Source organism: Podarcis raffonei, chromosome 1 (genome assembly GCF_027172205.1).
Source record: "Podarcis raffonei isolate rPodRaf1 chromosome 1, rPodRaf1.pri, whole genome shotgun sequence".
NCBI lineage: Eukaryota > Metazoa > Chordata > Lepidosauria > Squamata > Lacertidae > Podarcis > Podarcis raffonei.
The window spans coordinates 17,050,320-17,077,500 of record NC_070602.1 but is presented as its reverse complement, the minus strand read 5'-3'; the positions used below and the strand labels follow the sequence as shown (position 1 = coordinate 17,077,500).

At 43.6% G+C, this 27,181-nt stretch overlaps 1 protein-coding gene across 4 annotated transcripts in view; it reads left to right on the top strand.

Moving 5' to 3' along the window:
- WDR25 (WD repeat domain 25) overlaps positions 1–27,181 on the top strand; it is a 99,226-nt gene that overhangs the window by 46,745 nt on the left and 25,300 nt on the right. For 3 of the 4 annotated variants that reach the window (XM_053374879.1, XM_053374967.1, XM_053375037.1), the window contains exons 3-4: positions 10,881–11,028; positions 26,809–26,939. In XM_053374879.1, the coding sequence (XP_053230854.1) occupies positions 10,881–11,028; positions 26,809–26,939 (279 nt within the window). Of the gene's footprint in view, positions 1–7,827; positions 8,018–10,880; positions 11,029–26,808; positions 26,940–27,181 lie in introns of those variants that run through there. The other variant, XM_053375049.1, reaches the window with a different exon arrangement.

Here is a 27,181-nt window from a genome sequence, read left to right as displayed (position 1 = left end):
GCGATCTTGAAGTCTTCCAAAACAAAAGTGTTGGGAATTGCGAAAAGCTTAAATTAAGCAAGCCTAGAGCCTACAAATCTTGTTGGTGTAAAACCAAAGGTGAGGGAGCTGCTGTACTTTGGGATGGATGCACCCCTCCCCCTCCCCCTCCACATCCCACCCTTCCTCTGCTGCAGCTCGTCTTGGGGGGAAAAGCATTCTGTTTGAGGTAACCGAAGGCTTTTCTGAAGCCTGAAGGCAGCCTAGGATGTGTTGGGCAGAGGGGAGAATTACATTTGGAAAGAGAAGGGTTAACCTAATAGCTGTTGTGGAGGGTCGGACTGTCTGTATTTATCTGGATCATGTCCCTCCATAGGTCTGCATAGACAGACAGATAGACAGATAGATAAATAAACACATAAACAGATTAGAGATAGATAGATAGATGATAGATAGATAGCTAGATAGATAGGAAGCTTTACCAAGAGATCACAGGTAAAAGTCAGATCCAGTAGAATTAATCTGAGCCTTGAAAAGCTGAGAGAGGAAGTGGGAAAGAGTGTCACGCTTCTAGCTTTCTCCTTCAGCTTCATGTGCTTTTCATGACCAAGGGGGCAGGGAGTGGAGAGAGCTTGAAGTCTTTGTGGGCACCAGGGGAAGACCTCAGGGGCACCATTGCACTCACGGGCACCGCCTTGGTGACCCCTGGACTACATTTAGGGGTGACTTATCCATTAAGCCCAAATTGGTTCGGCTGAGCAAAAAACTATGCAGAAAATAAACATCACAAGATTGTATTGTGAGCACTTCATTAAAAACGACTACTACTCTCTTTTCTGTATGCTTGCTTCCGTGGCAGCCTCACACTCTCCAGTGCTGGGAAAATAGGGAGATGCTTGTAACACCCCAATCCTCACAGCAAGGGAAAGCACCTGAGCTTGTTCTCTACCTTGCTACTGCACACTCCAGAAGGTTTCTCTCCTTGCGCTCCCACTGCCCACATGCATTTGTTTATCTTGCCTAAATATCATTTAGCCTTTGTTGTTGTTGTTGTTTAGTCGTTTAGTCGTGTCCGACTCTTCGTGACCCCATGGACCAGAGCACGCCAGGCACTCCTGTCTTCCACTGCCTCCCGCAGTTTGGTCAAACTCATGCTGGTAGCTTCGAGAACATTGTCCAACCATCTTGTCCTCTGTCGTCCCCTTCTCCTTGTGCCCTCCATCTTTCCCAACATCAGGGTCTTTTCCAGGGAGTCTTCTCTTCTCATGAGGTGGCCAAAGTATTGGAGCCTCAGCTTCAGGATCTGTCCTTCCAGTGAGCACTCAGGGCTGATTTCCTTCAGAATGGATAGGTTTGATCTTCTTGCAGTCCATGGGACTCTCAAGAGTCTCCTCCAGCACCATAATTCAAAAGCATCAATTCTTCGGCAATCAGCCTTCTTTATGGTCCAGCTCTCACTTCCATATCATTTAGCCTATCCTATAACAATTTAGAGTATAAGAGAATGTTTGTTGTTTGGGGTTAAATATATTGCCATACAGTATGTTTACAGTAGTTTGTAGGGCATGAGATGGAAGGCTGCACGGTGCCCTAGTGTTTGTGTGCAAGCATGCAGATGATTTTACATAGATCGCCAACGTGGTGCCTACAGGTGCACACAAACTCTCAGAGTTGCTCCCCCCCTTCCCTCCACTGAAGGAGGCCATCTTTAGCCAATAGACTTTCCCCCAAGCCTACTTGTGATGTAGGAGACTATTTTGGGCAAGCTACAGTTGGGGATGGGAAAGTTGTGGTGTTCACAACAGTTTCTCAGCTTTTCAAATATGCTCACAGGTCCCAAAAGATTGGCAATATGAATCTGAGATTTCTAATCGCTGCAAGGTTGCTTTCCTAAATTTCACTCATTCAGAAGTTTTTGCTTCAAAGTTCTAGTTACAAAAGTCATACATTCCCATCTCAAGAATGAGCACCTTCAATATTTCCTTTAAACTGCTCTGTTGGAGTTTCTTTATTCGCTAACATTTTAGTATATTCAGTTTTGATCATAGAAATATCCCACTAACTTTTTTTTTCCTCTGGGCCATTGAATTATCCCACTATAATATCCTGTATGTGCTTTGCTTTTAACTGATTTGACCCATTTAATGTTCTTCACTGCATGGATAAAATAGAGTACATGGAGGTTTTTTTCGTTTTCTTTTTTTAACTCTCTTAGCCTTTTGCAGCACACTGTGTGGGAAGCAACAGTGCCATTTTGCATTATTGTTGCCTTAAAAAAAAAAGAACTATTGAAAAATTAAACAACTGTTTGCAATTGCAAATGTTAACTGTTTCTTTTCCTCTAAAAATGATCATTCAATTGGCAGCTTGAAATGCATATATTTTAAGCTGTTAACTTTATCCAATCTGGTTTTTCAGAGAATAAAAAGGCAAGCCAAGGTGTTTTTTAAACTAGCAAAAAACTAGCCTTGAAATGTTTTTTTACGCAACTTTGGAATTCTAGGACGTATTGTATGATATGACAAGGTTTGTTCTATGGTTAGTAGCTCATGGTTTGTCGGGGAGAGCTAAAACACAACCCCTGGTCTGGACTACACACAAAGTCTACACACATGGCTTAGCTCAGTGCAGCAATAAAGTGACAGAAGATGCCTCTATGTCTCCAGGAGCTCAAACATTTGCTCTTTGCCACTGTTCCATGGGCTGGCTAAGTGTTACTTGTGAACAAGGACGTTGTGTAGATGAAAACAGTGTATGTATGCAAGTATTGCAGTAGAGCAGGCACTTCCAACTCACAAGAGAATGTGATCTGCTCCTAGTATAAAAAGAAATGGCAGTGATCTACCATTGTCACTGTCAATGTCATTGGACGGAGGAGGAGCGTGCATTTTTTTTGGGGGGGGGAGGTTTTTAGTACCCTGAGTTTTTGAGCTTTTGGGGAGTGGAAATCCTTAAGTTGATGAGCTTTTATGGAGGGGGGATGAGAATAAAACAATCTCCTGAAAGTACAGCGCTCACAATGGCACACAGCGCTAAAGCCAACATTGCTTCCGCTTGCCACCTTGACCTGCACTCAATGCTACTGCACAGCCGGCGGAAGAAACTAGGGGGCAGCGACATTACTTGCCGACAGACGACCGCGATCGACCAAGATCACCCGGCGATCTACCTGTTGATTGCTGTTGACTGGTTGGACATGCCTGCAGTAGAGTATATAATGAATCCTATCCTATCCTAGGCTTTCTGTCTCCTTCCTTATCATGTATATTTTTCAGACCTGCAGCCACACAAAAGTCTACAGATTTCCCTCACGCTTCTCCTTCCAGGCGAGCGAGATGCATTTTCAGGATTTCCAGCCAGGAAAAAGGGCACGACGCAGAGCCCAGTGGCCTGGGGAGTGAGGGCCGGAGAGTGGGAGCCGGATGGTCATGTTTGAATTCAGGCATGAGGTTCCCTACCCTTTGCCTGCCATGAGCTGGCTATCACAAAAGTTTTTGCTAAGGCACTGCACTTAAAACCTGTCCCCAGGTGGTAGATTTCACTGAGATTTGTTGCATGTGCCTCACTCAGCAGCCACAGATAATTTTTTGTTGCTGACAGTTATTAAAGCGCTCGCATCCTGCATTCCAGTTCCGCAAGGTGGCTACCACTATTATTAAAACTACAAATCTAGAAACAATAAAAAATTCAAAACGGCAACTAACATGATTTGATCAGCGGCGTCAAAAAGCCCCATCAGGAATTAAAAAAAAGAAAAAGACTTTAAAATGCTTTCCTTGTGATCAGACACATTTGTTGGTTTACAGCTGATACTGTATGTGGAAGGAATTGAGGTTTCTTTGAATTAGCTCACAGAAAGTCAGGCATGATGGACAGTTGAGCCAGACCAGAGTCCGGTGATGCAGTTCCTCCTGAAATTCCACCAGAGTGCCCGGGCCTCTCTCTGATTGGCTACAAAGTCAGCTCGTCACAGAAGGGGGAGGAGCAGCACCTTGGGAGGGAGAATAAAAGGAGCCGTTTCTGAGGGAGAGAGTTAGAGAGGGCTAAGGTTCAGGTTATGAGATAGGGCTTGATTTAAGAGGAGAGATGGGGCTGGATTTGAAAAGATGGATAGGGCTCGTTTTCAGATGGGAGTTAAGGAGTGAGGTAGGGAGTAGGACAGGATCTGACTGAGGGAGAACTGGTTCTGAGTTCAGTTGAACATCCACACTGAGGAGGACATTCATAGCGAAAGGACAGAGACTCGCAGCTTAGATAGGGAGACCGGGTTGAGGGTCTGGGAAACATAGACAGACAGGAGCGTCCCCTGGGTCTGTTATGCAATTTTGGAATACATCAGGAGTGAGATTGTTAAGTGAGTGGGTAACTGGGGGAAAGTGCCCCTCGCTCATGAACCAGGGTAATAAATCTGTGAAGGAAGCTGTGCTGCAATAAAAATATTTAACGGAACCACCTCTCACAGCTAAGTAACAGAAACTGATTTAAGCATCTTACCAGCTGATTACTAGTGACTGGAGTTTAAGAAGAGCTGTGCCTATACTAGTGTATTTAAGCCCGTGACATCTTTTTTTGCCCACTTCTAGTAATAAGTTAACTTCTCTTTGTTGAACACACTTTTCTTGTTTGTTTAATCAACTCCTGCCTGGGACTCTAAATCATTCAATTTTCCCGCACACAAGTCCGTCCGTCCCCAGCATCCCGTGGTAAATTTGCAAAACTTCCTGTTAATTGTTGGACAATGAGAATTGTGCACTGTATTTAATAGGGGGCAGTTAGTGGGGCAAATCTGCCTCATTATTAATTGGCGATAAGTGGTTGGATCCGTTACATCAGGCACCTTTTGGTTTTAAATAGAATATGAGCTTGCAGGTGCTGGAAATACAAATGGGCAGCAGCAGGGCTGGGTGGGAGGGAGGGACAAGTGATGGCAATCTCTGATTTGTCTCAACAGACTAGAACACATTTATTAATTGCCTTTATATCCTGCCTTTCCTCCAAGGAGCTCAAGGTGTACATGGTTCTCTCACATTTTATCCTCACTGTAGCCTTCTGCGGTAGGCTGTGTGGAGCCCAAGGTAGTTCAGTGAGCTTCATGTCTGAATAAGATTTTGAACCCGGGTCTTCCCATTCCTGTTGCTGATGCCATAACTACTGCACCAGTTTCATATCAAGATATAGTCTTGCATGTGTTTCAGCCTGTGCCAGTCATTATCCGACTCCTGTTTAGCACAGGAACCTCTGGTGTGGTTTCTTGGCAAGTGTGAATCTTGTTTAGACTCTGACCCTGAGCATCGCGCTGGCCTCTTGGCGTCCCCTTGCCGATCAGCAGATTACCCTTCTGTGTATCTTTTGCTACATACGCTTTATCATTATAATTGGCTTCTGAAGGGTCTGTTTCATCTAATCTCTTTGACAATCGCAAACACCATTGATTACCTTTAAGTCTGAAGAAAAAGAGAACTTGCCTTTTATTGCTCAGTTGCCTCTGAGGCCAACACAGGGCAAGCTCTTTTAAGAGTATGGAGTAAATATATTGGTGTTAGACCAATTACGGTAAACGAGACTTCTGCAACCTGGGGCCCTCCAGATGCCCCAGCCAGCCTGGCCAACATTCAAGGGTGATGGGAGTTGTAGTCCAACAATATCTGGAGGGCACCAGGTTGTGGGTGGGCAGTTTAAAGCCTTGTCTCTTGGGGCCCAGAGACAAACAGTGCTGTGAAAGCCAGCCAGCTCAACCAGCATCTGCTCTGCATGCAGAAGGTTCAGTCCTCGGCATCTCCAGGTAGAGCCAGAAACCCTGGGGAGCCACTGCCAGTCAGTGCAGACAGTACTCAGCTAGTTGTACCAGTGGCCTGACTCTGTATAAGGTAACTGTTGGGAAACTGTGTACGTGCAGCTACTCACACAGTCAATTAAGGTTTGGCAGACAGCCAGAAGGTCATGTCTGCCTGGTGATAACAGAGACATGGAGACAGCTCCCTGATTGGTCAAGCTCTCTCAAGGGAGTGATAATTAATGGCCTACTAACTGGAATGTGTTGGTTCGTAGTTCAGAGTTCAGTAGTTCAGTTGTTCTGTGTCAGTGTAGGAGTTGTGAGTCGTGTATGAGAGAGCTAGCTAAAGATCTGTGTTCTGTTCCTGTAAATAGTCCCCTATATATAATAAACACCTAACTACAAGTTCTTGGTTCCTGCTTCGTCTATCCTGTCTGCAGCCAAGTTGCCAATTGCTTCCGTGGATTCTGCGTGTACTCTGCTAGGTCTGGCTAAGGTCCTGCAACTAGTCGGAAAGTTGCGAAACACCAAATAGGTTTTGCCAATTGTAACTTCTTATGCTCCTATGAAATTATATCTTCCGTGTCAGTGGCTCACTGGCTTCGAAAAAGAGAGGAAGGCAGCTGAGTGAAGAGGAGAGGTTTGGTGTGCAGAGAGAGCTATCAGAGCAGGCAGATGGTGCATAAGCAGGATTGGGCCTTCTGACAGGTAGTGGAGCCCATCCCTTGGCAGAGGAGAAGCGATTAGGTCTTGAGGAGGGAGAAAATGAGCATGGTCTGAACAAATCTTATGTGCTCTGTAGAGAATATCTTATGCAGCCTTGGTATCTCATTAGAAAAAACACCTGCTTACAAGTTGGGGTACTGGGTGTAAAATACTGAATTTTGTGACTTTCTTATATGGTCAGTCTTTAATGGGATATTTGTTTGTCTACTTTGAAAGAACAGAGAAAAGTGTGCAGCACAGCCTCTCCCCTCTCTTACACACACACACACACACACACACACACACACCTTGCGAAAATTGCCTTTTTATAGTTAATCGTTTAAGTACACCAAATATCTTCTAAGTAATTTACAGCCTGTCTTTTCAACTTTACTCAACCATCAGCTCTCTCAAAAGCTCCCCTTTTCCAGATTCCACTTGGGTATGATTTACTCTTTATTAGTCTAGTAAAATGTGACAGGATCATCAAGTCTTTCTGAAGAGTTATTTCCAACAGCATTTTTTAACACTTCTCTGCAAATAGGGCAAAATAAACTATATTGACAGTGTGACTTGCCTTGAATCTATTCTCAAAGACTTTGCAATACCTGATTGCTCAATATAGCATCTTTTTGAAGGTACAGAAATAGAGCAAAGGCCCATCAGTTGCCATGTCAAAGAATGATTTTTGTGTCCTAAGAAAGAATTAAGTTGCACCATGGGGAGCCCAAATTGAAGTTGTGTTGATTCATTGAGACAGCATGCAGTCAGGGTCTGGTTCATGCAGTTTCCTACTCAGCACATACCCTCTTATCATTCCCCAGAGATGTGCATGTGTGATAAAAAATAAGGCATAATTCAGACATTCAGAGATTTGATGGGGACTAACTTCTATGGTTATCTGCCCACCCCCCAAGCTACTGGATCACAGAAAATTACTCTTGGCCAATACACTTTGGTGTTTGGATTATATGATATGTTTGTCCATGACAGCCTCTCCCAACCCTGTGTTGAGTGTTGTGTATGTGCCACAGAAGTTCAATCAAGCGCTTAAGCACACACACACACACACACTATAGATGCGCACTACAGTTGCTGCAAGAAGTCTTCACTCTCTGAGCCCAGAGAGGGTTCCAGCTTTTAAAATTCTTGCTGGGACAAAGTCTACACAGCAAGCTCAAAACCCAGTTGCTAACAAAGTCCTGCAACTGCTAGAATTCTCTCAATCCAGAAGTCTTGCAGGTTGTCCAACTTTTCTCAGATAAGCTCTTCGCAAAGTCTTCCACACTTTCACAAGATTGTTCCAACAATCTCCGCATCTCCAAAAGATTCTCCTGTACTTCCCACAATGGATGCTGTAACTTGAGCCTTGTCTACCCAATGCTACATGCTAGTTTGCCCAGCAACTCAGATAAGACAGTCACAACACACCTGTAGTTATACTTTTCTTAAGACCCCATTCCTTTCAGATGTTTTAGACTACAACTCCCACCATCCCAGCCAGCAAGCTGGTGTATACTGGTTCTCCCCAATTCAGGAATTTGAACACTAATTTATTAGGTATGCAACTCTGATAGTAAGTTTAAGGTGACCTGAAAAACCAATTGTACTACGCAGCTTGAAAGCTAAATAGCCAAAAAGTGATCAAAAACCAAGTAGAAGATAGTAATCCTGCATGTTAATCCAACATTTTTATTGCCATGGGATATTAGCATTACGCTCTTAATACAAAACAGTAAATCAACATAATGTCTCGTAAAGAGACCCATTAGCATGTTAGCTGGGTATTACTGTTCTGATAAACTTTGAAGATATATTTGTTATTAAAATGTGCTAAAAATAATGACTATAAAGCTGATAACTTTTGATTAATGGGATATCTTGATTATCCTGAAACCCAAAGTATAATTACAAGTTGTAATTCCCACCGTCTATTCGAATGTTGTGGAAATTAAATCTCTTATTATTTCCGACCTTTATTACAATGATTTGTTATTGTTGTCTTATATGAACTAGCCAGAGAAGGGGAACCTGTGGCTCTACAGATTTTCCCATCAACCACAGCCAAAATGGCCAATGGTCAATGGACTTTCCATACCTCTAAGGATGGATGGATCAGTCTATTTGTGCTCTGTGTCACTTTTGCATGTGTTCATTCGTAATTCTGTTCCATTCCCTTTCCACATTCATTTGCAGTTGATAAAAAATATGTATGAAGATTTTCAAAGTATTTCTTATCAAAATTAAAATAGGCATTTCTAAATGTATTTTATCGAAGCAAGCATTTCTAAACATATTTTATCTCAAAGTATGCATTTTAAAACATATTCCTGCTTTTTGTTGAGTTGAGAACTACACTGCAACATTTGCTGAAGTGTGATATCTGATGGGCAGCACTGTTGTGATCTGTGCACCATTGTGAAATGTGCAGATCAAGTCAGTTCTTATTGAAGTTTTCAAAGGTCTGTTTCCTCCAGCCTTCCTATATGCTTCTGATAGCAATTCACTTCATGGGAGCCTGTCTTAACTCTTGAACACTGTGGTTTGCAAACCAACCACTTGGATTCAGACCTACGCAGACTGATTGTGACCATCTGAACTCTGATTTTCACTAAAGTAAAGCTAGGCTGAGATTTAAACTAAACAGATATATGGTTTAGGACCGAGGGGCACCCTGTAAATAAAAGATGTCCTCTAAAAACTCTGCTGGTTTCACCGATGCCTTATATATATAAAACTAATGCCTTGCTATGTGTGAATATGTAGAATCTTACTTCCAATTTCAGTCCACAGAGTCACCGTCATAATTCCATAGCAAAGTTATTTAATAGTAAGGACATCAGGCAACTACTAAAGCTGCATTGCTTTTGTGGAGATGAAATATAAAGTATAGATGGCTGATAAGTGATAAGATTGTTTCTTGAACTAGCCGAGGATGATAAATGTGGCAACAGAAATCTTTCATGATCAGTTCCAGCGTTTCTAGGAAATTTTCAGGAAATTGTGCCTGCCACACACTAATTTATTGCCTTTAATATAGTTTCAGAATGCAAGGTTCTCTCCTTTTACTTTAAATCCAGTCTTGCAAGCTAGTCTAGACGAGATGTTTGGAGCACTTAGCCTGTCCAAATTTGAAATACAAGTTTAAACTGCTGTTGCCCAAGGAAGAAGACAAGGTGCTTGGCGGCCCGAGGCCAATTATTTGGATTCCCTTGACTCTTACCCCTTGTGACCAATGAAACCTGCCTGGTCCAGGTTATGTGTGCTCTTCAGAACTTATATGGAGAGCACCATATTCGTGAACCCTGCTCTACCCTGCCGTTTAGTCGTGTCCGACTCTTCGTGACCCCATGGACCAGAGCATGCCAGGCACTCCTGTCTTCCACTGCCTCCCGCAGTTTAGTCAAACTCATGCTGGTAGTTTCAAGAACACTGTCCAACCATCTTGTCCTCTGTCGTCCCCTTCTCCTTGTGCCCTCCATCTTTCCCAACATCAGGGTCTTTTCCAGGGAGTCTTCTCTTCTCATGAGGTGGCCAAAGTATTGGAGTCTCAGCTTCATGATCTGTCCTTCCAGTGAGCACTCAGGGCTGATTTCCTTAAGAATGGAGAGGTTTGATCTTCTTGCAGTCCATGGGACTCTCAAGAGTCTCCTCCAGCACCATAATTCAAAACTGAATAAGAGCTGTTTGACAGTGGTGTGGTCTCCCTTGGGAGGTTGTGGACGCTCTTTCCTTGGAGGTTTCTAAGCAGAGGCTGGAAGGCCATATGTCATGGATGCTTTAGCTGAGATTTCTGTATTGCAGGGGGTTGGACGAGATGACCCGGGGGTGTCTCTTACAATTCTACAATGCTATGACTCTGGGACCTGTTTCTAGTGCTAATTGAATATGGTTATCTACCCCTTTTATGTATGCCCTCTAGATAGGAACTACATCTAGCTTTGTCATCCTCATATGTTTTGTGCAGTTGTAGCCCAGGAGAGGATCTTCTCTGTATAGAATTTCCTCCTCACAGAGACTCATCCGGCACATTCATTCCTGCATTGCAGGGGGTTGGACCAGATGGCCCTTGCTGTCCCTTCCAAATCTAAGATTTTGTGGCTGTTGTTGTTGATAGACTTCCTTCTGCAGAATAGCCCCCTGCCCTCCTGGTTGCCGGATATTCTATGGCTCTGAATAACGTTCCATCTTGAATGGGCCATTTCCCACTTCCCGTTATAAACACAACTAATGTGGCTGCTTCACTTCCGAGCAGTTTCTTCATTTTAAGCGTTTGCGTTCCAAGATGCAAAAGTGTTGCTTCCTAATGATACTCTCAAAGAGCTCTTAAAGTGACCGATCAGAAGCCACTCCTATTCCCTGTTGGCCCTAGCTGCAGTTGGTCGGCTCATCTTTTTTAAAGTTCATTATATTTTCCTTTTAGGTTTGGGATGCTGTGGATCGGGGCCGTTGCTTGAAAACATACCTTTGCCACACCTGTGCCGTTCGAGCTGCCCAGTGGACCCCCTGTGGGAGAGGTGTTCTCAGCGGAGGGTTTGATTCTATGCTTCATTTAACCGATATTGAAACAGGTAAATATTAATATTTGGCTTGCATGTGAAATACTATTTTCATACTACATGGAACATTGTGGGGCTTAAAATGTTACTTTAAAAGGTATTCAGGTCCTTAGAAAGTTTAGTTAATTTTAGTCAGTTTTAGTATTTTAAATTTCGTATGTTTTAAAGTAGGGTCGCAAACCTTTCTTGATTTTACTGTTTTATCGTCTATAAACTGCTTTCAGGTTTTTTAAAATCAAGTGGTGAATAAATTTTATGGATGAATAAGTAAAACACGGGGAAAAGGGCCAAACTACACATGGCAGTAGTAAATGCATATTTGCATCTAAGGTGCAGCTTTTAAAAAATGCAAATTGAATCAGCTTTTTATTGGCTGGGTGGGGGGGGGGTGAAATGTTAATTAACTGGATCAGAACAGTTATGGAAGGGAGATTTCACCATTTTCTTCAGTGCTTGGTTCCAAAGAAATTCCCTCTTCTGAAGCTAGCTGCATTGGGAGGTAATCTCCCTTAAGCACTAGTGAGTGTCCTCTGCCTTCAGAGCAAATTCCAGCTTCAGAAGACAAATTTTCTTTGAGACATTAGCAAGAGAGGAAAGAGTTAAATTCCCCTCTCCACATGCTTTGATTCTTTTAATTATCAGGCCCCCACCCCACCTCAGCTGCTGCAATCTGCATTTTTTTCCTAACACCCCCCCCCATATTGGATGCTAAGACACATTTACTGCTGTGTCTAGTTTGGCCCTAAGTTGTACTGAAATCAATAGGTCTTGCTTCCAAACAAGACTGTTAAGGACGGCCATTTAAGCGTTTAATTACTTCATCAATCTGTTTTTCTAGGAGGCCTTTTCTAACTTTCCGTTGTTTGTTTGTTTAGTTACTTCCAGTGGTTTTTAAACTAATTCCTCCCATGCAAGCTTGAATGTTACATTAATGCTGGAGTTGCTCTGTCCCAACTCCTAGCAGTTCGAAAGCACGCCTGTGCGCAAGTAGATAAATAGGTACCGCTGCAGCGGGAAGGTAAACGGCGTTTCTGTGCGCTCAGGTTTCCGTCACGGTGTTCCCATTGCACCAGAAGTGGTTTAGTCATGCTGGCCACATGACCTGGAAAGCTGTCTGTGGACAAACGCCAGCTCCCTCGGCCTGAAAGCGAGATGAGCGCTGCACTCCATAGTCGCCTTTGACTGGACTTAACCGTCCAGGGGTCCTTTATCTTTTTAATGCTGGAGTTGTGGCAATCCAAACTAAAGGATGGCTAGTAATTAATATTATGTACCGCCCTCGTAGTACCTTTATATTACAGGGCTGCGTGTAGATGTTTAAATTTAAAAAAGGGTAGGAATTTCTCTTGATTTCTTTTAGAAACCAGCCATGAAACGAGCCAAAATGAAGATTGCCTGAACATAATTTTTCAGCGTATGCAGTGATAATCAATTTTTTCAGTTTTGTTATGGCATGTGTTTTTAATACTTGCGGCTCCAAGGGCATTCCATACTCCGAATATAAAATCCATTAAATCTTACGTTGGAGTATTCACATTTCTGGGTTAATCAAGCTTTCATATTACCACTTACAAGTTTTATGGATCCGCTTTACTTGTAGTTCGGTGGGAGAGCGAGTAATGTACCGAAACTTTCTTTTCAGACAAGCCCATTTCTGCATTGTGTCTTTGGGTCATTTTCCTTCTCGCAACCGCATTTCTCTGGTATTTTCTTTCTCGCCGTCATTATAGCGCAACACCAATTGTAACTGAAGCTAATGGACTGAGTTCCCCGTGCTCGGAGCAGTGTACCCGGTGGCTTCTGTTGTTAGAGGATGCTGGAGACAAAAGTAAAAAATTGGCAGCTGATTTTCTAAGCTGTATGGCCTTTATCTGCGTGTAAAGCATCAAGTGTCATACAAATTTGTTGTTGTACATGCCCTTCAGGAAGCACAGTGCACTTTATTATGTAAGATATGAAGTCATTTTAAGGCTGTTGTTACGTGAATTAACAAGCAAATTGGCACATGTGGAGAATTAGTTCCTTGGGTGGGCTCTAGGCAGATTTTTGAGCCATTATTATTATTATTATTATTGTTGTTATTATTATTATTATTTGCACCCCACCCATCTGACTGGGTTGCCCCAGACACTCTGAGTGGTTTCCAGCATATACAAAAACATAATAAAATATTAAGCATTGAAAGCTTCCTGATACAGGACTGATATTTCCTGATAATAATAATAATAACAACAACATTTTATTTATATCCCGCCCTCCCCAGCCAAAGCCGGGCTCAGATACAGGACAGATGAGATGTGTGCATGGGTATTCCTATCTAAAGGTTGGAAAGATAGGCCAAGAATAATAATAGAAACATTGAATTGTAGTGCTGGAAGGGACCCTGAGGATTATCTAGTCGAACCCCCTGCAGTGCTGGAATATGCAGCTGTCCCATACGGGGATCAAACCTGCAACCTTGGTGCTATCAGCACCATGCTCTAATCAACTGAGCTATCCCGTCTGACGAAAGAGAATAAAGACTTCTTTGCTGCTGCCCTAAAGGGTGGGATTAGATCTAATGGGTTCAAGTTACAGGATGGCAGATTTCAGTTGAACATTAGGAGACACTTGTTAATGGTAAAAGCAGTTTGTCAATGGAAGCAATAACTTGGGGTGGTGGCCGGGGAAGTCTTGAGGCAGAGGCTGGGCAGCCATCTCATGGGGCTGCTCTAGGTTTGGATTTTATGCACAGAAGAGGAAGTTGGACAAGCTTGCCTACAAGACTCAAACTATTATCATCCTGCCTGGAAAGGGACAACTATAGCACAGTGGTAAATCACATAAAGTAGATGCACCATAAAGAAGGCTGATCGCCGAAGAATTGATGCTTTTGAATTATGGTGCTGGAGGAGACTCTTGAGAGTCCCATGGACTGCAAGAAGATCAAACCTATCCATTCTGGAGGAAATCAGCCCTGCGTGCTCACTGGAAGGACAGATCCTGAAGCTGAAGCTCCAATCCTTTGGCCACCCCAGGAGAAGAGAAAACTCCCTGGAAAAGACCCTGATGTTGGGAAAGATGGAGGGCACAAGGAGAAGGGGAAAACAGAGGACGAGATGGTTGGATAGTGTTCTCGAAGCTACCAGCATGAGTCTGACCAAACTGCGGGAGGCAGTGGAAGACAGGAGTGCCTGGCATGCTCTGGTCCAGGGGGTCACGAAGAGTCGGACACGACTAAAGGACTAAACAACAACAACAGATCACATGCACTGCATGCAAAATGCCCTGGGTTCAATCCCAGGCAACTCCAGATAAATCTGGGAATGACTTCTGCCTGAAACCTTGGAAGAGTTGCTGCCAGTCAGTGTTGACAATACTGATCTAGGTAGACCAACTGACTGATTTGGTCCAGGGCAGCTTTCTAAATCATTGGGTAAGGAAGATTCGAGGTTCTGTAAGATAGGCAGGTGAGAATAAGTGGTGCTCGGAATAAACCCCGCCTGAAAAAGCAGCTTTCAACATCTTATTAAAATGTTTATATTTAAACAGGCATTTCAATTCATTGGCTTTTGACTGAATTTTACAAGATGCTTCCATTTTAATATAGCTTGGGAATTTTTCAGTGTATTATCATGCATCTGTTATGTGTGTGTGTGTAAGAGAGAAAGACACACACAGAGAGAAGCAGGTTCAAACAACACAGCCAGTTTACTCTGAACACCTCCCTTTTTCCTGTCTTGTTTATTGTTAGTCTGCATTTCTCACCGATACGCCAGTAGCGCTTTCAGTAAAAGAAAAAATCAGAACAAAAACAACCCAGCTTGTTACTGGAATCCAAATTGGGTGCATTCTCACTTGAAAAACATGAAGCCAGCTGTACAGATTAGAGCAGCCTTATTTCACTGAACCATTCATTCACCTCTCTCCATTGCTCTTCACCAGTGCAGAGCTTATTTCAGCGCTTGATTAACTTCGCTTAGATGTCTTCCATCCACGGCGTCATGAGCAAACTTTCCTCTCTTAATTACTTTTTTCACGCAGGCTTGGAGGAATTGTTCCTTGCTCAGGCCTCCACAGCACTTCAGGCCCGTGGACTGACGGAGTCCTTCTCCCTCTTCTGCCACTTGTGTGGAGAAGGTTGAAGTGCCTTCTTTGCTTGGAACCCTTCCGTGCTTTCTGGGGACAAGTAAGGTCCTACCGTACAGGGCTGGCATCAAGGGCCACAAGGGCGTGGTTGGGCATCTGCTGAGGGCCATGCCTTGTGGTGTGGTGGGAGCACTGACAAGAACCCTCTGAACCATTTCCTCTTCCACCATTTCTTTCTCTTCTTCTTCTTCCTTTTCACCCTTGCAACCTGCTTGATGGTGGGAAGGAGGCGGAGGAGGCGATGCCATTGCCTGCTTGCCTATTGGTTCCCTGCCTGGCAAGCAAGCAAGTGATGATTGATTGATTGATTGATTGATTACTTATTTATTTAATAGAGTTGGAAGGGACCCCAAGTGTCCTCCACCCTCCAGAGCAGGAGAAAACAAGCTTGTTCCATCTTCCACTGACAACCCTTTATATATTGGAAGTTTGCTGTCGTATTTCGTTGCAGTCTCCTCTTTTCCAGGCTAAACACACCCAACCATTCCCCAGTTGGGGCAACTGGCTAAAATGTCGTAAACGGTTCTAATTTTGGTTCCTCTGTTTCATTTTTGTTGGGTTGGTGTTGGTTAAATGTTTGGTTGGGGTTGGAAGTTACTTTAATTTGGGCATAACTGTAAACTGTATTATTATTGTTATTATTGTTGTCGTTGGTTTTTATTGATTTATTGGTTGGTTGGTTTGTTGCTTGTATAGGATATCTTGTTTTTAAATGTTTGATGATTTGTTGTGTTTTATATTATGTAAGCCATCCAGACTGGCTGGGGAAACTCAGCCTAATGGGCAGGATATAAATTAAATTATTATTGTTGTTATTTAGTCCAATCCCTTGCAATGCAGGAATCTCAACTAATGCACCCATGGCAGCAGTGGCGGACTTTGCGGGCCTCAGACTTCAGCATCGCCCTGTGTGACACCAAAATCCGGCATCCCTCTGCCTCTCTTGCTCCATTCTAAACGATAGTTGCAGTATCCCCTGCGGCAACCCTGCAGCTCCAGGCACAATGCGACCAGAGTAGTCCTACTCCCCTAAAACTGCCTCTGATGACAGATGGGCATCCAACCTCTGCTTAAAAACTTTCGATGAAGTACAGTGGTACCTCTAGTTGCGGACACGATCTGTTCTGGGGTGCCTTTCGCAACCCGAAAAGTCTGCAACTAGAGCGGGACTTCTGCGCAAGCGCGGAGCGTGATAGAGCATTTCTGCGCATTCGCGAAGCGCACAGAAGTGTTTTGTGCATGTGCGCACACAGAGAAACCTGGAAGTATACACCTCCAGGTTTGCCGCTTTCGCAACCCGAAAAGCCGCAACATGAAGCAAACGCAACAAGAGGTATGACTGTAGAGTCCACCAGCTTCCCAGGAAACCCATTCCACTGTTGAACAGCTCTCACTGCCAGAAAGTTCCTCCTGGTTTTTAGTCGGAAACTCCTGTCCTGTAATTTGAAGCCATTGGTTCAGATCCTGCCCTCCAGAGCAGGAGAAAACAAGCTAGCTCCATCCTCCACGTGACACCCTTTTAGATATTTGAAGCAATCATTTGCACGAAGCCTAGGTTCTCTAACAGCCCTACCTAGCTGCAATTCTGTAGCAACAGCCGCTCTACTTAGCTTCAAGAGAACTACTCTCTTGCTGGTCAATGTCTATATTCCCCCAGGCCAAAAAAACCCCGTTGTCAAGGCTACATGGGCTGAGCTAGAGGCGTTTTTAGAGCCTCTCGAATCTACTTACCCGTCTGCCCTGACCATTGTGTGCGGAGACTTCAACGCTCGTATAGGAACAGATGACAACAGTCTATACACTCATTTCAACCAATTTATGGACCCCGAAGAACTGACGGATATTGGCGCGACACGACTGTCCAAAGATAGCAGAAGTAATTTCTCAGGTCTCTGCTTGGTGCAGGCTGCCAGACGGAGGGAACTGCTGATATTAAACGGCAATATAGAGGGGGACCGCCCCGGGGAATATACCCATTTCTCCAAGGCTGGGGGAAGCGTTATAGATTATATCTTAATCTCAAGATTTGCTCACAGCTTTGTAAGGAAGTTCCAAGTGGGCCACAATATTCTGAGTGATCACCTGCCTCTAATTTTAGAGCTTGCAGGTCGGCCTTTTGACTATTCTATTGCCGAGCCACAATATATACCTTCTGCAAATTTGGTTATACCTGCCCCCAAAAGACTTAAATGGTCCCCAATACTGAATGAAAATCTAACCCTCCTTCTTCAGTCAGTGGAGTTAAAGCGTATTCGCTCCGCTATCGTATCAGGCAATTCAGTAGCTGCGATCATGGAACGCTTTAAATTACTTTTGGAAAGATTGAAACCCCATTTAACAACAGTGATACATTGCTCCGCTACAAAGAGGGCAAAGGACGGAGCTAGCTGGTTTGACCTGGAGTGCAGGCAAACAAGGAGACAAACGAGAACAGCCTACTGGAGATACAGGAAATCAGGGACTGCCCCCCTACTTAACGCTTATATTTATCTGAGACGGTCTTACAAACAATTACTAAGGAGAAAGAAATTGGAAGCTGAAAGAGCCGCTTGGCACAGTTTGGTTAAGGCATCGCACGAGAAAGATACTACTTGTTTTTGGCGAACCATATCTGGTCTACTGGACCAGGAGCGTACTAATTCCATCTGTACAGTGGAACCAATGGAGTGGTTGCGCCATTTTCAATCTTTGTTCTATGACCAGGAAGCCCAACATTACAAACTATGCATCCAATTGGAGGACCTACCTCATTGGCCACCAGTAACTGCGAAGGAAGTTGAGAATTTAATCGCACAACTAAAGAACAACAAGGCCCCAGGGAATGATTACATCCCTGCTGAACTTCTGAAGTCCAACATTGGCTGGTGGGCCCCCCTGCTGGCGTCTTTATTTTCTTGGATCGACTCAACGGGTTTACTCCCAGATGGTTGGTCTGAGGCAATAATTATCCCAATCTATAAAAAAGGACCCATGACAGACCCGGCAAGTTATAGACCAATCAGCCTTCTGCCTATACCGAGCAAACTATATGCCAAACATCTTTATACCAAGCTAACTAGCTGGCTGGAAACTGAAGCCATTCTAGCGGAAGAGCAAGCGGGTTTCAGGCAAGGCAGATCCACCATAGACCATTGCTTCATCTTAGCCTATCTAATTGACAAATATGCCAAAAAATCCCGTGGGGTGCTATATGCAGCCTTTATCGATCTAAAGGCTGCTTTCGATTCAATTCCACGTGTAAGACTCTGGGATAAATTGAGCACATCAAGTATAGACAAAAGACTATTATTTCTGATGAGCTGTTTGTATAAAGACACGGTGCTGCATGTAAGAACTTCGTTAAACGGCCATCTTATAGGACCAGTTTCTGTCAGTAAGGGGGTCAAGCAAGGTTGCATCCTGGCCCCAGCTCTATTCAACATCTACATCAACGATATGGTTAACTGTTTGTCATCTCCGGACTTCCACGCCCCCAAACTGGCTGACAAAGCAATATCAGTGCTTTTGTACGCTGACGATGCGATACTCCTATCCCGAACAAGAATAGGCTTAAATAGGCTCATAGGTGAATTCTCAGCATACTGTAGGAGAGAGCAACTTGCAATAAACTATCAGAAAACCAAAACTATGGTTTTTGCAAGGAAACACAGACAGTATAGCTGGAGGATGGATAACCAGACAATTGAACAAGTCAAAGCCTTCAAATATCTGGGTATCGTTTTCCAGTCGACTGGGTCCTGGGATGTCCATCAAAAATGTGCCAAAGAAAAAGCAGCTCAAAGTATCAAGATGCTGTCCCGCTTCTTCTACACGAAGGGGGGCAGATTCATCCCAGCAGCCCTTGAAGTTTATCAAGCAAAACCTCTGGCGCAGTTACTGTATGGGGCCCAAATCTGGACGGGGAACCACTGCTCCAGTCTTGAGTCTGTCCAGTCTAAATTTCTAAGGCAGATTCTCGGTGTCCCCCCCTGTGTTCCCAACGCAGCATTAAGACTCGAGGCCTGCCTTCCATCTGTGGAAACTCGGACTTGGCAGAGAACATTCAACTATTGGCTTCGTCTTAATCTGAATCCACCTGGTCTACTGCCTTTAGTAATGCAAGACTCTCACAAAAGCAAGTGGTTCAAAACCGTGCATCAAAAACTCCTTACATGCGGTCTGCACTCACAGTCCCTATTATCAATGGGCCTCATCAAAGCAAAGAGTCTAATAGGCCAGCGCCTGAAAGACATCGAACGACAAAACAACCTGACCATCTTAAAGAAACTGTGCCCATGGTATACCTACTTTCCCCCTTCTCATTTTGACTCTCCAGCTTCATACTTGTCTAAACTAACCATCCCGAAATACAGACGTGCCTTTACATTGGCTAGATGGGATGTTCTTCCCTCTGCTGTACTCGAAGGTCGTTACCTAAAGACTCCATTTGAAAAACGACTCTGCCCATGTGGAGATGGTAACACGGAAACAGTGTCTCACGTCCTTCTTTCTTGCCCCCTCTACAAAGACCTAAGGAATGAGATTATTACTCCACTCATTCTCTCCAACCCCGGCCGTTCATCAGACATTACACTGTATTTTCTATTATCTGATACGGAAAGTCAGATAACAGAGAAGGTCGCGAGGTACATCGAGAGAGCATGTAATTTTATATATTATTATTTAGTCATTTTTGAGCATGTTGGTAACTCCTGCTGGTCACTGAAGCTCAGCGAAACCCGGCATGCTAATGTAGTTTTGAAATTTATGTTTATGTGTTGTGGCATTTGCATAACAGCGAACATTTTTAATTAAACTGCCATCTCTTTGTCACAAAGGAAACAATGCCGTTGCACCTGCAGATTGCTGGGGTGGGGGGAATCTTGTTATTTGGAATCAAAGACTTGTAGGTTTGGAAGGGATCCTGTGGGTCATGTAGCCCAACCCCCTGCGATGCAGGAATCTCAACTAGCACATCCATGACATCTGTCCACCCAACCATGACAGATGGCCATTTGCCTGCCATGAATGCAGTGTTCTGATTATCGCAACTGAACTGCCACTCTGGGATGATTTAAAAGCACTTTCTTTGGTGCACTGCAGATTGCCTAACATTACATTACATTAGAGTTCATGAATTAAATATAAATGCATGCCCGTCATAGATTTGTTGGGTCTAGATATAAGAGGGAAATGTACATTACTTAAAGGTAAAGGTAAAGGACCCCTCACCATTAGGTCCAGTCGCGGATGACTCTGGGGTTGCGGCGCTCATCTCGCTTTACTGGCCGAGGGGGCTGGCGTTTGTCCGCAGACAGTTTTTCCGGGTCATGTGGCCAGCATGACTAAGCCGCTTCTGGCAAAACCAGAGCAGCACACGGAAACGCCGTTTACCTTCCCACCGGAGCGGTACCTATTTATCTTCTTGCACTTTGATGTGCTTTCGAACTGCTAGGTTGACAGGAGCAGGGACCGAGCTACGGGCGCTCATCCTGTTGTGGGGATTTGAACCGCTGACCTTCTGATCGGCAAGCCCTAGGCTCAGTGGTTTAGACCACAGCGCCACCCACTTACTTACTAGGTTACTTAGAGCTTTCTTTATGACTTTGCTTTGTTTCTCCCCATTTGTATCCCGCTTCAAGTGCTGCTTTAAAACGGAGAATGCCCAGATAAGTAAATTAATCCAAAATCTGAAGAAGCCCTGTAGTTTTAATGATGTTCAAGGTACAGACAGAGATTTTCTTATGCGTCCAATAATTAGGATTAAAAGTGGAGCCATCCATATCACTTCTACTTCTAGAGGGCAAAGCCACACTTCTTTTCCTTCAGTGGCCTGGGGCAGGAAACTTGTGGCCCTCCAGATGTTGTTGGACTAAAGCTCCCACTATCCCTGACCATTACCCCATTATCTCTGGGGCTGATGGGAGTTGTAGTTCAACAACATATGGAGAGCCATGGGTTCCCCACCTGAGCATTAAGGCACGGGGCAGCAGAACCTTCTCTATGGTTTCCCTAGTGAATTCTGTTCAGCCACTTCATTTTTTAAAAAAATAAGATGGTATTAAAACTTCTGGAGCCGCTGCATGCAAAGTGTGTTCTAAACTATTGAGTTATGGCTGCTCACCATAATTTAAATGATGATTTTAATGTGTTAACTGTTAAGTTGTGGGTGAACATATCAGACGACACAGCGATTCTTCAAACAGCTCTTGTTTATTCACAGGCCCAGAACAGAACTGGGCTGAAGGGTTCAGCCAACCTGCTTATATAGAGCTCAACTACAAAGCAACAGTAACAACTTTCTGTAACTATCCAATCACTGAACGTCACTTTCAATTCCTTATTTGCATATGTGGACCTGAGTGAAAACTATCTACAGTATCCCCCTGCTGGCCCAGGGTGAGAACTTCAGTACATAACATTAACAAATGAGGACTACAGCAATCTTTTGCAGTTCGTAATGCTGCTGTTCAGGATTTCAGCCTATCTGTTCCATTTTCCCCACCCTGTTTCTCCCCTCCCCTCAAAACAGTCAGCATTCTGTGGAAACTAAGCATGCTCAGGTCCTCACTTCGGCTGTTTTGGGCTTCTTCCCCTTTTGGGTTGGTTTTTTTTAATATGTTTGTATTTCTGCAAATTTTCAAGTTCCCCCAGACCTGCTCACACCTGCCTCTTGTGCACAGATGATACTGTTTGGACAAGGCAGTAATAAGAATTTGCAAGGTGGCCTCTATTATTATTAAAATACTTTCTGTCACTGCACATCACAGGAAACACTGCTTAGCCTACATTGGAAATCGGTCGTGTTCCATTGTTTCTGTAATTCTGGGAAGAACTATACCTTTGGGAAGAAAAGGGATTTTTATTGTGTAAAATGTGAAGAAATGTGATGTTAGTTACTCAAGCAGCCCGCATCTGGAGAAAAGCTATAAATCATCAACTAGAACATTAGGTGCACGTTAAAAGTTTAAACAGTTTTTAATAATGTAGACAGATCTGCTGTGGAGTTGCCAACATATAAATGAGACCAGGACCTGACTTTATACTAAGTAATTTTACTAAGAGTAGGGGCGGGGAAACTGTCATGAAAGGGCAGGGCTCTGAGGAAGGGGAAGAGGATCCCAGGAAGGGGTGTAGCCATGATTGGTATACACCAGGACAGCTGAAGATGGGGAAGGGGAGGTGGGGACTTAGGACAGGGGTCAGCAAACTTTTTCAGCAGGGGGCCAGTCCACTGTCCCTCAGACCTTGTGGGGGGCCGGACAATATTTTGAAAAAAAAAATGAACAAATTCCTATGCCCCACAAATAACCCAGAGATGCTTTTTAAATAAAACAACACATTCTACTCATGTAAAAACACCAGGCAGGCCCCACAAATAACCCAGAGATGCTTTTTAAATAAAACAACACATTCTACTCATGTAAAAACATGCTGATTCCTGGACCGACCGCAGGCCAGATTGAGAAGGCGATTGGGCTGGATCCGGCCCCCGGGCTTTAGTTTGCCTACCCATGACTTAGGAGGTACTTAGCAGGCGTCAGAGGACATTGAAGGGGCAGCTGACAGTTCATGAGAGCCAGGGGACACATCTCCAGAACCAGAGGTACCCCTTCTCTGTGAACATGACAGGCTCTGAGGCGCCGTGAACAGCGAGAAGTGCACTTAAGAGACTGAGACAGGTGAGAGAACACAGCCCAGCTTACTAGCCGAGCAGGTGAAGATCAAGGGACTCCTTGGGTCAAATCTTCATGTGGGGAGGGAGACACAGCTGCTCAGCTGGAGCAAGCTCAGGTGTGTCAAATAAGATTGGGAGGAGTAAAAAGAGAAGCAAGGCAGAGACTCTGGGTCTGGTCAACTTTCACCATTGATGGACCACAGTTTGGCTGTTTTGGGAGCTGCACTAGGTTGCGATTTCAGAACTGCTTTTTCTTGGAGATTCTAGTCTGTTTTGGTGGAATATTGAGGTTCAGTGGTTGTTCGAGATGTAATTACTGCAGAATAAAATGGTGCGATCTTATGGGTGCTTCCTTAACTACCTGAGGAATCCCCAGGCATGTTAAGAAAAGACAGGGAAGAGTATTTTTGGGAAGCGTTAGCTCCTTGCCGTAAGTTAGGAAACACTTCTTACATCCTCCCCTCCCCTCCACAGGCATAGAATTATAGAAAAACAAGGTTTTCTTATGCATAACGCAACCTCGTGTGTGTTATTCATCAGGATATAAAAGGGAATGGAAATTGTGAAAATGCATTTGGTTTCACACCTTGGAGTGAACTGTTTATTAACATCATTAATTTGATAAGTATAATGGCAATGAACAGGAGATAAAATTCAAATCCTTGTAGCTGAATTTCCTGTGGCATTAATTTACGGCCCTGGAAAGGTTGTTTACAAAGACGATTGGTATTAAGCCACAGGATTCTGTGAAGATTACCACATACAATTAAATTTAGAAAAGAGTGTCTCCATGGGAACAGCCAGTGCCTTACTTGAGAGGATATGCAAATCCTTATTTGCTTTGAGAGTAGAATTCTGTCTCCCTCCCCTATCCCAAATCAGCAACAAAATATGTTTTAATCTATTGTGGTTTCGCCAACAAAATGTATTGCGTGTTGTGCTGTTTTCTCAAAGCCCTAACAGTTGGAGAAAAGGCGACCGGGGCATTCATTCTAACGAGAGGGCTTTCTGACTCTTATGGGAGACATTGCTGAGATGCGTTCAGTGGTTTGCTTCATGATCATTTGTATAATTCACCCAATTTAATCATTCCAACTGGGCAGCATTTTCCTGAACTGCATTAACACAATGGATGGCAGACTTAAACCAATAATTTCCAAACTTGGGTTTCCAGCTGTTTCTGGACTACAATTCCCACGATCCCTGACCTCTGGTCCTGCTAGCTAGGGATGATGGGAATCATAGTCCAAAAACAGCTGGACACCCAAGTTTGGGAAACTGGACTAAAGTGTTGCCCAAGGGCAACATGAACTGCTAAACCACCGTCTATGTTACACTTCCTTTGTTTCATTTGAATGCGTTCTGGTGAAAGGACAAGTAGAAATTCAGAGCTGATCATTTGTCTAATGCAGCCTCGGCCAACCTGATGCATAGCTGTCAACTTACAGATTTGAAAATAAGGGACCAGCAGCCTCGAAAATAAGGGCTCAGCAGCCAAAATAAGGGATCAACAATTACTTTGATAAAATACATATTTTGTTGCGTGCAAATGGCTTTAGATACCTATTAGGTCCATAAATTACCATATAGCATATATTCAACACAAAAAAACAGCAACAATTTGTTGTTGACAAAGGACAGCTGGACATAGAAAGGGCCCCATTACCTTCAGTAGCTTATTTAAGGGACATCATCAATAAGGGACAGCAGTGGGACATGGCGCTGGGATAAGGGACTGTCCCGCCAAATAAGGGACGCTTGACAGCTATGACCTGATGCCCTGTAGTTGCTTTGAACTACAGCTCTGATCAGCCCCAGTTAGCAAAGGCTGACTTATTCCCAACTCCCATCAAACATAAAGCTCCTGTTTTTTCCATGCTCATTCTCCTTTATCTCTGCTGAGCGGCGCTGCTCTGTTCTGCTCCCCTTTACTTTGCATGCTTTTTGCTGCAGTATCTTTTGCCGCGCATGCTGCCTCTCTAGCTGCCAAATCTCTTCCAGTTTGAGAAGTCTTCTACATGAAGGAACAGAACTAAGTTCTGCTGCTTTCCTACTTCCTCTCCCTCCCCACTCAGTTCTTCCAGGCTAATGACTTTTTTTGAGAGATAAATTCTCCAGGGTGTCCCATTACAGATTACCTCATTTTCATATTAAACTGCATTTTTGTTGTTGTTGCTGCTAGGGAAATGATCCCACCCACCCTACCAAAGTAGCCTCATAACTGCAGTTTTGGATGCAATGCAGATGCAAGTGCCACGACTGCTCATTGGATGGTGGCTGTGATATCATCAAGGGAAAGGGATACATTTTCTCACCCTATACCTCTGCTAATTTCTGAATTTAATTTTTAATTTTTCAAATTTTTTCTTTATTTAAAAAAATCTCCAGTAATTGAGCCACAACTCCATGGTAGAGCATCTGCTTCCCATGCAGAAAGTCCCAGGTTCAGTTCCAGACAAAGCTTGGAGAAGACCCTTAATTAAAATCCTGGACAGCTGCTGGCAGTCAGTGTAGACAATTCTGAGTTCTAGAAGGGCCAGTGATCTGACTCAGCATGAAGCAATTTTCTATTTTCCCATACTGCCCACTGGCCATAATAATTTCCTTTAAGGACAAAACGATGATTGCTTAAATAGACTAACCTCAAAATGTGTCTAGTTGTATGCTTTATAAGCATTTGTTGTCTTGTTCTTCAGTTTAAAAAGGATTACTGCAGCAATTTCCAATAGATTTCATGTAACAGAGCAACAGAACAGCATAAAGTTAACAGAGTCTGTTTTGTGAAGAAAATGAGGATATAAATGTTCAAAACAAATAAGCAAAATTCAGAGCTAAAATGACTGGAAACAAGCTCTAAGTTTGGTGCCAGGCGAGCCTGATTGGGGAGAGAATTCCAGGACCAGAGTATCATAGCTGAGAAGACCCCATCCTGTTACCACCTGCCTCAGTTCTAGTGGTAGTTGTGACCTAGAGAAGGGCGTCTTGATGTGCCAGCAGGTTTGCGCAGGGAAAGGTAGTCCTTGAGAACCTGGACCCCAACCTTTTAAGGGCCTTCTGTTTTAAGATCAAGTGGGTTTACAAATGGACCCATTTGTTCTATTGTCTGGGGCCAGTCATTATCCCAGCTGTTGTATTTTGAACCATCTGTACATCCCAGACAAAGTCAGCCCCAAGTTCAACATACATGCAGTCGAAAACAACCACATATGTCTTCCCTCCATTTCCCTCATATTCCTCTGTTTCCCTTGAATTTCAGATTGTAAGCTCCTTGGGACAGGGACCTATCTCGTATTCTCTAAAACTGCATGCATCCCAATGGTTAATGCAGTTAATGGGTTAATTCTCCATGAGTCAGCTGAGACGACTCATTCCCCACAATGCATCTGCTCTCTTAGGGCTCTCTTACCTGTGTTATTGGGCAGATTTGGCAAGTAACTCTATAAAAGGGCTCAAGTTACAGCATATTGTGAGGAATATTGTGAGGTAGGAGATTGCAGGAAATGTTGCAGGCTATGTGTTGGAATTCTGGATTCAAGCGAAGACTTTTTGAAAATACAGTTTGTGAAAGAAGAAAGAAAGAACTCAGAGAACTCTATCAGTTGCAGGACTTTGCAAGCAACTGAACTAAGGATTTGGTTATGGACTTTAACAGAGCAAGGACTTTGAAGCAAAGAACCCTCTCTGGGTTCAGAGAAAGAAGACTACTTGTAACACGTGTAGATAGTGTGTAGATAGTATGTATAGTAGTGTATGTTGGTGTTGGCCTAGTAAAGACAACTGTCTTAAACACTTGACTCAGCTTCTGCAGTGCATTTATCCCAACCCTCCCCTCCCCCCAACATGGTGCTATATAGACAATGCCAACTTTCTGATGGCATTCAGGAAAAAGTCAAAGAATTTTCATTGAGCATTACTACCACATATAGTTCTGAAATAAAATTGTGAAACTGTAAATCCTTACTTCCAAAAAAAGTAACCTTCATTCTTCTTTTCTGTCACTATTTTAGGAGCACAGACTTTTAGCAGTAGGACTGACTTTCGAATTAGCACCTTGAAGTTTCACCCTCTTGATCCGAATGTTTGTATCTGTGGAGGATTCAGTCCAGAGGTTAAGGCCTGGGATATCAGGTCTTCCAAGGTAAAAATAAAATTAAGTAAAAAATTGCTTGTATTTGCTTTTGATAAGCATCCTAGGAAGGGAAGATGCATGTGGATAGGTAAGATGCTGTTCTGGAATGGATAATTGTCATTTTCCGTTGAAGCAGCATGGGAACACAATTTTATCGTTCTTGCTGTCTCTCAAGAAAGTAAACAGTCAAATGTAATCTTTGATGTGCTCTTCCTGTAAAACAAAAAGAATAAAGAAAATATGAACACTTC